The sequence below is a fragment of the Diadema antillarum genome, unplaced genomic scaffold (genome assembly GCF_040938485.1).
Source record: "Diadema antillarum isolate AM-2024a unplaced genomic scaffold, OU_Dant_1.0 scf00000114, whole genome shotgun sequence".
NCBI classification, from domain to species: domain Eukaryota; kingdom Metazoa; phylum Echinodermata; class Echinoidea; order Diadematoida; family Diadematidae; genus Diadema; species Diadema antillarum.
In genome coordinates, this window is record NW_027271003.1 from 2,130,695 (window position 1) to 2,142,871 (window position 12,177).

General features: G+C 38.3%; 1 protein-coding gene across 1 annotated transcript in view; it reads left to right on the forward strand.

Moving 5' to 3' along the window:
* Positions 1 to 2,102: 2,102 nt before the first annotated feature.
* The window catches only part of LOC139719727 (erythroid differentiation-related factor 1-like), a 68,206-nt gene continuing 58,131 nt past the window's right edge, over positions 2,103 to 12,177 (forward strand). The window contains exons 1-2 of the mRNA XM_071631119.1: positions 2,103 to 2,269; positions 3,080 to 3,255. Of these exons, the coding sequence (XP_071487220.1) occupies positions 2,195 to 2,269; positions 3,080 to 3,255 (251 nt within the window). The 5' untranslated portion in view covers positions 2,103 to 2,194. The remainder of the gene's footprint in view (positions 2,270 to 3,079; positions 3,256 to 12,177) is intronic.

Here is a 12,177-nt window from a genome sequence, read left to right on the forward strand (position 1 = left end):
TGTCAATAATTTCGGTCTCCACTTGCCTGTAGAGAAATGAAGGAGGTGTATATAATGACAGGGCCGGCGCAGCGTTTTCAAAAGTGTAGGGGCCCACTTCCGGGTTTCATGAGCTAACAAGCAAAAAAAAAAAAACCAAAAAAAAAAAAAAAAAAACCCCCAAAAAACAAAAAACAAAACAAAAAACAAAACAAAAAACAAAAAACCTCGGCTCATCTCTTCTAGCTCCCGTCCACTTCCGGGTTTCTTCAGCTGACAAGCGAGAAAAAAAAAAAAAAAAAAAAAAATGGTCCTCAGCTCATTCTCTCCCCTTTTCGGGTGTTTTCACCTGACAAGCAAAAAAAAGAAAAAAAGGTCTTCAGAGAAAAAGCATAACCTTACCGCCGCCATACTTCAAGATCTCTATCTATTTCTATTTCAGTGCCACTTACGTACTTCCGGGTTAAAAAAAGTGTGGGGGCCCAAAGTGATGACACCTTATGTATTCCTTTGTATATGGTGCACAAAAAGTGTGGGGGCCCGAGCCCCTATGCACGGCCCCCACGGCTGCGCCGGCCATGAATGAGACATATGAAATGGGCATTATACGTATCGTTGCGAGTCTATTACAGGTTCCATGTAGGAATGCGAAGGTAAGATTACCAAAGTCAAAAATGTCAGAGGTAAATACTGTCAGAAATAAAATGATAACTGTTGCAGAGGTATGTTAAACGTCAATGTCTTGATTTCGATTTCATATCTGCATTTTTACGACAAGAGGGAAAGGAATAATACAGCCTCCCTGTATAGTCACGTGTATACAGCTCTAATGAATGCAGGATAAAACACATGCAGCATCGCCTTTAAAACTCTTGAATTGTTCTATAGTCCTCTGCGAGAAGGAATCACGTTCTCTAGTACCGATACCTTTCATCTTTCCTGTCTCCGAATTCGTATCAGTAAAGCTGGGTATCGTACTTGCACTATTTAAAAAATTAAAAAAAAACAAAAAAAAAAAACCAATGGAACCAACTTCTGCACGTTCAGTACACACTCTTAAGAAATGAAAACATGTCTTATTCCTCACCAAGTTGTAATAATTCTATGTATATCATTTATTTCTATACACTATCTTGTAAGCGCTGTGATATAGTTGGACTCTGTAATAGCATTAATAAATGCCCCGTGATTGATAACAATAATACAGAAATTAATCGTGTATGCAAAGATGTAAAGCTGAAGGTTGAAAGAGTTTTGCTATAAGGTCTGATATGTGAACATATACTGTTAAATGTCCTGAATCACTATTGACCATGGCAACCACCAATGATGTAGAAGTCCCTAAGTCATGTGATTTTTCTTTTGGTTTAGCTTTCTTTCTTTTTCTTTTTTAAAAAGACCCTTATGACATTTGATTCCAAGATAATGATTCCAAGATATCGTGCTGAAACCAGCACTGTGTGTACAACGGGGCTTATGTGAAAAACAAGCAATATAGTCCCACAAAATAAAAGCAAAATCAGTGGGAAGTAATCACTGTAAAAAAATAGGGCCTTAATATACAAGTGATTCTGAAGCCATTGATTTCCAGAATTCTGGGGCAGCGGAAAGCATTTTAGCAAAGGTGGAAAGGGCAGGCGTCAAGGATCAATGTTACTTGTCATGGGTTTTATAGTAATAGTAATAGTAATAGTAATAGTAATAGTAATAGTAATAGTAATAGTAATAGTAGTAGTAATAATAATAATAATATTGATGATGATGATGATAATAATAATAATAATAATAATAATAACAATAATAGAGAGACTCTTATAAAGTGCTCATTCTACCTAACGAGATACTCATACTTTAATACAATGATTGCATTGTGATTTTGTTAGTCATGTATAACGAGCCCCAGCCATCTCCTCTCTCCCTGGCCCTCCCCTCCCCTCCAAATCCGGTTTTGGGCCTGTGGCCCCTGGATTTATGCCATGTGCTGGCACTTGCGCATCGTGGGGAAATTGTTCATCACCGGCGGCCGACCCTGGGCCCCACCCCCGGGCTTCATACAGCTAGCTTTAATAGCACACAAACAAACCGTTCGCACTGCTATCTGCTTTAGTGCTGGTGCAATTTTTTAGTACATGTACTGTATGAGCGGTCTGAAAATGTTGCTGAACAGCAGCGTTTTCTTATTATCGTCGGGGTCATTCACCTGAATTATATCAGCATGGAGCCTGGAGATGCAGCAGCTAGTGCGTCTTGTGAAGGGGATTCTACCGGGAATGGAGGAACAGATACATCGGTAATAATATATCGATTGAAAAGTGTGATAACTGGAGAAGTATGAATTATTCGGTCCCACCTGTAGGTTTTTATGCTGGTTTGCCTAAACAGTTGTGGAAAACTTAGCACCGTCTACCTGGGACATTAGCCTAGACTTAACGTTGGACATCTAGATCTAGTCTATTTTAGCATTTATTATAGCCTATGTATGTATCTAAATTTACAAGAGCAAAGGGAACATAAGGCCCTGATTAATTAACCAGTTAATGAGCTTTATCAGTGAAGTAGTATTTTGCAAGCCCAATCAATAGGTATCAGTAAATTTACCAGGACTCTGGAGGCATGTCCAAAGTTTTGCTTTGTCAAATGCCCATGCCATGGATGGGTAGATCTAGGTTCATTCTTGTTGTATGTTGAAAGCAGATGCTCAAACACAAACATGTGTATTGACTATTGTAAACTGTACACCCTGGGTGCATTAATGTGATACATTCCCAAGTGTGCGCAACACTCCAAATCACATTGGGGAGGCATATTAAAAAAAAAAAGATGACTTTCCCTAAACAACGGAAAAATGAGAAAAAGGGGACATTATATCATCCATGCATTTCCTCCTCCCTAGCTCCCCCATCCTTCATTCACAGTAAGGATAGGTCCAGATAAGTGCCTTTTTAATGTAGATACCACATGAATTTCAAAGCAAAGTACCATGTACAGTATGTATGTGTCTGTAATCCAGAGTGTGTAAATTCTGCACCTGCTGCACTGACGTGCTAGCCGTTAAAAGTAGTGCAATATATTTATGTATTCCTGTGGGTGTGGTTTGCAGGTGATCAAATCCAAGGCTGTGGTTCGTTTTCCGCCGGGTACACCACGGCTGTCCCCGTACTCTGAACTGAAACTCAACACAGACCTGCGTCAGCCTCCCCCCAACTGGCTGAAGAATGGCCCCACTATTCAGGTGCCCAATACCTGGATCAGGGGTGAGCCAGCAGAAATATCAAGGTAATGAGTTAAAAGGTTCAGTAGCCATCATTTTTTTTTTTTTTGGGGGGGGGGGGGGGTGGCACAGAAAGGGAGGAGAACCAATCTCAAGAAAAATCAGAGTTTAAAGTAACTTTCAGTAACACTTTTTAAAAATCTTTAAGAAGAAAATATCCCATCTGTAGTCATAGCATTACATTATCAAGATACTGTATAAAAGCTGTTATTTCCCCATACAGATATTTTTGCAAATGAGGAGGTCATTGGCATTTTTGCGAGATGTTGTTTTCGCGAATTGATACCGAGGCTATCGTAAATTCACCATTACCCGAGCGCATGGTGACATTCCAACATGTTTAATTGGTGAAATTTTTTTGAGTTGTTAAATTCACGGTCCAACTATGACTCACAAAATTCATGAAAAATTAAACTCTCGCAAAAATAACAGCTTGTACAGGAGAGTGAACCTATCAAAACATCTCTGAGAAGAGAGAAGAAAGTCTGGTAAATATTTCATATTTCAATGCTAAAATCCTTGCATGCTGAAATTAGATCATGTGGTGGAATTGTGATGTTTCAAACTAATGACATGATGAAAACTGGCATGCCCTTGACAAACATGCTAGCTGTGCGAAATTAACCGAAAACTTTGTCAGGATTAAGTAATTTGGAATCTCGGCCTCCCTCAAAGGCATCACGCGCGCCAAAGTCCAGTGCAAATCATGACCTGTGAAGGCCTTTAAAATCCCTGGTAAGAGAAACTCTGGTGCAGGGCTCACCTTGCCCGCTCAGTCCCACTAACCTCTTGAGCTTTAGTTTCGTCTGGTTTCTTGTGATTTTACCAGTTTCATTTGTAGTGAGCTTGCCCTCTCACTGCTTTAAGACCAAGTACTTTTGCAATTGTTTCTCTCAGCACTGCTTTAATGTCCAAGTCCACATGGAGATCAAGTAGATGTTTACTATAGAGTAAGATTGGCCAGACAGGATAGTAGAAGTTTCATCAAAATCATTCACAAAAAAGAAAGTTGGGGAACTCTTATTCCAATGTTTTCATGGAATAGTGATATCGGTTGTAACTGTGCAGGATTAGATCCTCTAAGAGTTGACATTTTCATTTCATATACATGTGTAGGAGTCATAGAATTAATTATTATTTTGCACAGGTATCTCTATTGTTATTTCAGGAACATGTCCTTTCCATATTAAATATTTTATGTAATATTAAAGAGAATGATGGAAATGAGGAACCTTCTGGAGCAAGGTATCTCTAGGCCCCATGGAACAAAGTGACTGAAATGAAAAATGATCAAGGACAATTAAAAAAATATTGTGTAGCACAATGTAGGTTATTTGAACAAGAGGTTTAAACAGTAATTGGCAGTATGGCAGCCATCTTGTGAAAACAACCCATTTTACTTCTTGCTTGCTAATGCGTACAGAAAGTATCTTGTCAGCAGCCAAAGTTGAAGATTCCTGGTACAAACACTATCAAAGTAGAAATAGTACAAGTTGATAGATTATAATGGTTTAGTGCTGTCGGTAAGTATGCAACATTAATGATTTAGATTTAAGGACAAGTTCACCTTCATAGACATGTGGGTTTTTTGAAAGCAGCAATATTAGTAGAACACCTCAGTGAAAGTTTGAGGAAAATCGGACAATCTGTTCAAAAGTTATGAATTTTTAAAGTTTCTGCTCAGTCACGGCTGGATGAGAAGACTACTATAGCTTGTGATGTCACATGTGTACAATGAAATAAAGAAAGAAAAAAGAAAATTCAACACTTTTTCACTTTTCTCGCATAACAAAAGAACACTTGACTTCTCTCTTTCAGAAAGCAGGGGGAATGATATTACACGTAATATACGTCAGTAACAAGTTGAAGAAATGTGTACTTTATTCAAAAAATAAAGTTTTGTGAAATTCTCTTTTTATTTTCCTTATATTGTTGTACACATGTAACATCATACACTGTGGTAGTCTTCTCATCCAGCAATGACTGCGCAGATACTTAAAAAATTCATAACTTTTGAATGGATTGTCCGATTTTCCCCAAACTTTCACTGATGTGTTCTACTAATATTGTTGCCTTCACTCAATCCACATGTATATGAAGGTGGACTTGTTCTTCAAGTCAATGACTGTATATGTACAAAGGTCTACAAAAGGAAAATGCACATATACAACTTCTTGTTTTGCATTTTTTCTTACCAGGAACCTAGGTAGATTATATTCTATTCGTGACCCTCTGGGTAGATTTTATTCCATTGATGACCCTAGGTAGATTATATTCTATATGTGACCCTAGGTAGATTATATTCCATTCGTGACCCTAGGTAGATTATATTCCATTTGTGACCCTAGGTAGATTATATTCTATATGTGACCCTAGGTAGACTATATTCCATTTGTGACCCTAGGTAGATTATATTCCATTGGTGACCCTAGGAAGATTATATTCTATATGTGACCCTAGGTAGATTATGTGACCCTAGGTAGATTATATTCCATTGGTGACCATGTATCACAAAGATACCAAAAAGGCACCAGGCAAGGATTAGTTAAAGACTTGCTCTGAAAGAGCAGACACTAAGCTTTGAAGTGACATAAATTCAATACAAATAGACTTTCCAAACCCATCTAAATAATGGAAGGAAAGTACATACTCTGGAAAAAGTATGTACTGAGAAAAGAGGTTTTTTAAAGTTTAGAGTCTAGTCAAGTGCATGATTTAACCCAGCTGCGCTCTCTGCAATGAATGGAGAAAAAAAAGAAAAAAAAAAGAAGAAAAAACGGAATAAAAACTCTGTGGCAACCACAACGAAGGGATCAGTAAACTAAACTGAAAGTTTGGACATCATTCTATTTGTGACCAATACTTCCTGCCAATGCAATAACATCATCCTTTCAAAAATCATTAGGGTTGAAAGTGAAAGTGCTCTGAATCTGTAAATCTGAGAAAGCCTATGTCAGAACAAAACAAAGTGCGCTCTAGAAAATACTGCAATAGAAAAGACAAATTCCTATTTATTTTATGATCCCAAACTTTAGAAATATCTCAAAGAAGAATTGCTCTTTCAGGTAAAAAAAAAATGACTAGGTTTTCCCCTTTCACCTGTTTTGAGTCATCATTGAAAAATTAGGTTTTGCAAATTTTCATTTATTTTGTGATGCACAGTCACATTTACTTTCTCTGTTAAAGGGATGGTATATAGTATTGATTGAGACGAAGATTCAGCTTTTAACTTTCTGTAAGATAAATTAAAAAACCCCTTACAAAATATTAAAGAGCATACAATTTAAAGAGGAATACAAAGTTTATTTGATGAAAATCAGTTTTGAAATAGTTGAGATATCCAAAAACAAAGTGCAACAAAGCAATCCTGATAAAAGTTGGTCGCACCTTTAATTAGAATCACTTTGTTTTTGGATATTTTAGCCATTTCAAAACCAATTTTCATTAAGATAAACTTTGAATTTCTCTTAGAATCATATGCTTTTCATATATTTCATTTGAAAGGTTTCCTATTATATAAAAAAAAATTATCTTTGAAAAATGTTTGAAATTTAAAGCTCTATCTGAAACAATACTATACCACCCCTTTAACCTATTTCTTCACTCTCATTACCCAATTTAACTACAGTCTCCAAAAATAAAATGAAAATGTTGACAACTTTATATCATCAATTACCATGGAACTGCATTTATAAATAAGTTTTTATAACTTTATGCCTACTACCAAGGTATGAGGTCACATGCTATGCTGTTCAAGGCTGTGCACGTTCAGAGCCGAGCCCAAGTTGTGCACCCTGTTTTAACTTTAATTATACCCCCACCCACACTAGGTTGTGTGTATGGATAGGAGTCACTCTGAGGTTGGTTTGTTCGTGGCAAAAAACTTGTGGACCAAACTACCCCCTCATTTTTGAGCAATTAACCTAAACTTTGCATGTGTGACCACTATCAAAGGTATGCAAAACACCTTTCTATTGAGTAATGCATTATGCCCCAGTCACATAGAGATCCCGGATCACCCAGGACCACCCTGGATCTGATCCGGGGAGAGATCCGTGTTGACGCCGAGAGGCCAACACAGCAACTTTTGGAGGTCAAAAACATCCGCCGTCATCCGGGGATTGCCGTGTTGGCAGAGCAATCTGGGGTGGACCATGTGGCTGCCATGTAGCTGCCGTGTTGATCCATGTAGATGCCGTGTTTGTCCGTGTAGACGCCGCACTCTTCCGGCCTTATCCGTGTAGCTGCCGTGTTGATACCGTGTATACAGTCATATCAAAATCCCGGATCTCCCCGGACGTCCCCGGATCTCCCCGGATCACCGTGTAAATCCTTGAACATCCGTGTTTATATATGACTGGGGCATTACCATGGTATTGGTGAATTTTCATACAAATCATACAAAATGTTGTGGATCAAACTCCCCTTAATTCACAAAGCATTTCAGTTAAAATTTAGCACATTTGATCAGTAGAATGTGTAGTTGTACAAGACACCTTTTTGTCTCACCCACCGGAGGTGAAGGCGAGACTAAGGGATCCAAATGCCGTCCGTCCGTCGTCCGTCACAAATGTTAAAGTTTACCTGCAAGACTCCTATGATGCATAACTTGGCAACTGTTACAGCAATGGCAGCCACACATGGGTGATAGAAGCGCTAGGGGTATCTTCATGTTATGGTGTTGTTGGAGGTCATGTGATGATGTCAAAGGTCATTTGAGGTCATATATTAAAGAGTATGTGCAAGACTCTCTTTTCTATGTTAAAGTTTACCGGCAAGGCTCTCTTTTGACAAATAACTTCACATAAGTTGCTTGGATTACAACCTAACTTGGGTCATAGATGCACTTGGGGTACCTTCATGTTATGGTGCCGTTGGAGGTCACAGGATAAGGTCAAAGGTCATTTGAGGGCATACGTTAAAGTTTACTTGCAAGACTCTCTTATCACAGGTAACTCGACACATCTTGCTACAATGGCGATCAAACTTGGGTGATGGATGCACTGGGGGTACCTTCATGTTATGGTGCAGTAAAAGGTCTCATGATAACGTCAAAGGTCATTTGAGGTCATACGTTAAAGTTTACTTACAAGACTCTTATCACACGTAACTCAGCACATGTTGCTACAATGGCAATCAAACTTGGGTGATGGTAGATGTCTCTTGGGAAGTTGAAGGTTACGACAAGGTCAAAGGTCACAGACGGGTCAACAAACTTTTAGGGCCCAATGTTAAGTTTTTAGGGCGCATTTCGTTTATGGCTCATAACTTTTGATCCCTTTGTCCGTTTGTGACCAAACTTGGATGGAAGATGTCCCTTGGGGAGGTGAAGGTCGTCACAAGGTCAGAGGTCACAGACAGGGGTCAACAAACTTTTAGGGCCCAATGTTATGTTTTAGGGCGCAATGTTATGTTTTAGGGCGCGTTTTGATTGTGGCTCATAACTTTTGATCCCTATGTCCGTTTGTAACCAAACTTGGACAGTAGATGTCCCATGGGGATTTAAAGGTCATCACAAGGTCAAAGGTCACAGAAAGGGGTCAACAAATTTTTAGGGCCCAATGTTAAGTTTTTATGGCGCATTTCGATTATGGCTCATTACTTTTGATCCCTTTGTCCGTTTGAGACCAAACTTGGATGGTAAATGTCCCTTGGGGTGTTGAAGGTCACCACAAGGTACAAGGTCATAAGCAGGTCAATTAACTTCTGGGAGTTATAAATAATATTAATTCCTTGTACGCGAATGGGCGAGACACAATTTGGCGCTTGCCTTGTTTTATTATGTGACTCTTTAATGTCTTTTTCAATTTATCTGTTGCCATGACAACAGCATTTTTATACAAATCATACAAAAACATGTGGACTAACATAACTCCCTGAAATTTGTATTATTAGACTTGAAATTTGGAACATGTGACAGCGACATGTCGATATGCAAACTTCATCTTTCGTTATGTAGGTTGACAGATGTGTTATTGAAAATCATACAAATTATCGGTGGATTTAGCTAAATCCCTCAGTATTTGAGCATTTGGCTTGAGATTTGGCACGTATAGTCATATGTGCCGAATTTCATACGTGCCGAATCTCAAGCCAAATGCTCAAATACTGAGGGATGTTCAAAAGGACTGTTTATTTTGTCAATGTTGAACAACACGCTTTATGATGATAGAATTTTTAGATAAAAAGTATAGACGAGGTTCTGTAATGTCAAAAAATATATATATATGTGTGCCTGAGGGACATATAAACAAATCTGGTGTGTATTAAGCGCATAACTTTAATATGGCATGTGACCCTTATGCGCTTGCCCATGCATAATTGGGGCTCCCATACGCAGTTTTTTTCACCGCCAGCAAGCTGAGTCATGGCTTGATGATGTCACTGGATTATCGTCTTGATATTATTGTGGATTGAGCTCACTCCCTCAGTTTTTGAGCATTTGACTAAAATTTGGCACTATGATATCATGCTGACGTGCAAACTTCATCTTTCGTGAAGGTTGAACACTGTGTTGCCATTCTAACAGCATTTTTTTTTTCAAGTAAAAGTCATGCAAATTGCCAGTGGATTAAGCAAACTCCCTCATTTTTTGAGCATCAATTTGACTTGATATTTGGCACATGTGACAAACATTTTCAGGGGGTATTTCATGAAGCGTTTTGTCAGACAACTTTGTCGGACAAATTTGCTCTCAGCCAATCAGATGCAAGGAGTTCAGTAGCTTATAACAGTTTGTCAGAAAAAAATATCTGACAAAATGCTTCATGAAATGCCCCCTGGTGTCTGCCCTCTAGCAATAGGACCTATGTCCCCCAAAATATTACAATCAGATTTTCGCATTGATAACATCCAATATGATGAAACTGTATAAATGCTATCAGGGTCTTAAAATATAACATCTTAGCTCTATTTTTGCAGAAAACCCCATTTAATTTGGTTAAGCAGTCACAGAGAAATGTGGATTGTTGTAAAGCATTTCATGAGTCTTATTCTTCCAAGTTTAGCACTTAGATGCTCTTGTGTGTGAACACAATAGACAGAACTTGGAGGGAAGAGATTCCTGACATGCTCTACAAAATTCCTCATTTCTCTTTGACCACTGAAGCAAATTGAATGGGGTTTTCTGTAAGATGTGGGCAATGAGTTATAGTTTCGTACCCTGAAATTGTATTTGGATTGATTCACTATTTTTAAAGTTATCATTGCGGAGGGTCCCGTTGTAATTTTTTTTGGGACATACGGTATGATAAGTATGTACGGTAGCGATAAGCTCTTCTGATGTCAAATACTGTATATGCGAATATTTTGCGAGGTTTTTATTCTTGTGAGTCTGGTGCTTTCACGAATTTGTAAGCACGAAAAAAATGTTAACTTGGATCCCGAATATGAATGTGACGTGCATGCATAGATTTCTCTGTTCAGTGTATGCATTTCACAAACAGGAATTTAACGAAGTCATGTTCTTGCAAAATTGGCTTGAAATCCGGGTTCACAAAAAATTTAAGTTGCTATTACCCTAAAATGTATGGTGCATACAATATGTTGCTTACTGTTTTGAAATGTGAAGATGTTGATCACAACCTTATGGAGGAAAGTCAGCCAAATTAAGGGACATGGTTGAGGTGAAAGTAGGTGCTGTTGCCAGACTTTAATACCAAGTCTCATTCATTAGATTTGGGACTCACGTCTCAAGGGTCTTTCTCATGCTCACAAACCCGACAAACTCTTTTCCACATCTCGCAAAACAAAGCAAAACAAAACAAAACTAGAAAAGCGCTCTGAGAGCGCAGACCTCCGCCAAGCATGCAACTCATTTCCACCACTGATCTTGTTCTTCCATAGAGATATCAGTGATTTCCACCCATACGTACTTATAGCATTGTGTGCTGAAAGTCGCCCGATTTTCCAATATAGAAGCCTTTGTTACATCATAAACCCTCAGCTGCACGGCGCGCCTTGCCCTAGCAGAAACTAGAGCACGGACTTTAGTGCACGCATGCAAACCTCAAATACGCGCAGCCTGAACTCCCAAGTTCATTGACCCTACCTGCCAAAATATAAAAAATCCTTCATAAATTCCCCAAACATTCTTGGATCACTACCAAAATTTAATCATCTGTTACTTGTATCATTCTATTACATTCTAAACCTTTCCTGCAAGTTTCATCCAAATCCATTAACTACTTTTTGAGTTATTTTGCACGTGAACAAACTAACTATTACTAACTAACAAACAAACAAACCAACGGTAACGAAAACATAACCTCCTCCTTGGCGGAGGTAACAAAACAAAACAAAACAAAATGAAATAAAACAAAAAAACAACCATCCAATACCCCAAATTGTAAGTGACTTATTGTGGCATTGTAATCTGAACAGTCTGACTGTTGAGCACAGAGAAGGGGTCATAGATGCTAGATGATTGAGAGAAGAAAAAAAAAACAAAGACTGAATTTTGTATGAACATGTGGAGACCATCTTAAATGATGACATTGATATCAGCTCCTACTCTAATTTCCCAATGTAGTTGAAACCAGTATGGCTGTCCTATGCAAACATGAAAATCTACAATCCCATATCATTTGTATTTTACACACTTACATGTCTGCTTTTGACTCAAATGTCTCCCATTTCATTTATGAGATTTTGCTCTGTTTGTGGTAGCATTCATGGTTTAATAAAAAAGGCAATTTGAGCATGGTTTAGAATTACACTTCCAAGACGTCATTTCACTGCAGGCTACCAGTGATATATGATTTCAATACAAATTACTTTTTTTTTCTTAAACCTACCTCCTAGCAGATAAGGTACCAATGCACCAGCAACTCCACAGGAAAAGCTAGCCATAAAAGGCTGGGGTTAGGGGCATAATGTGCTCTTTTGTTATCATGTGATGTGATCGTGCTTACAAAGAAACAAGCTCG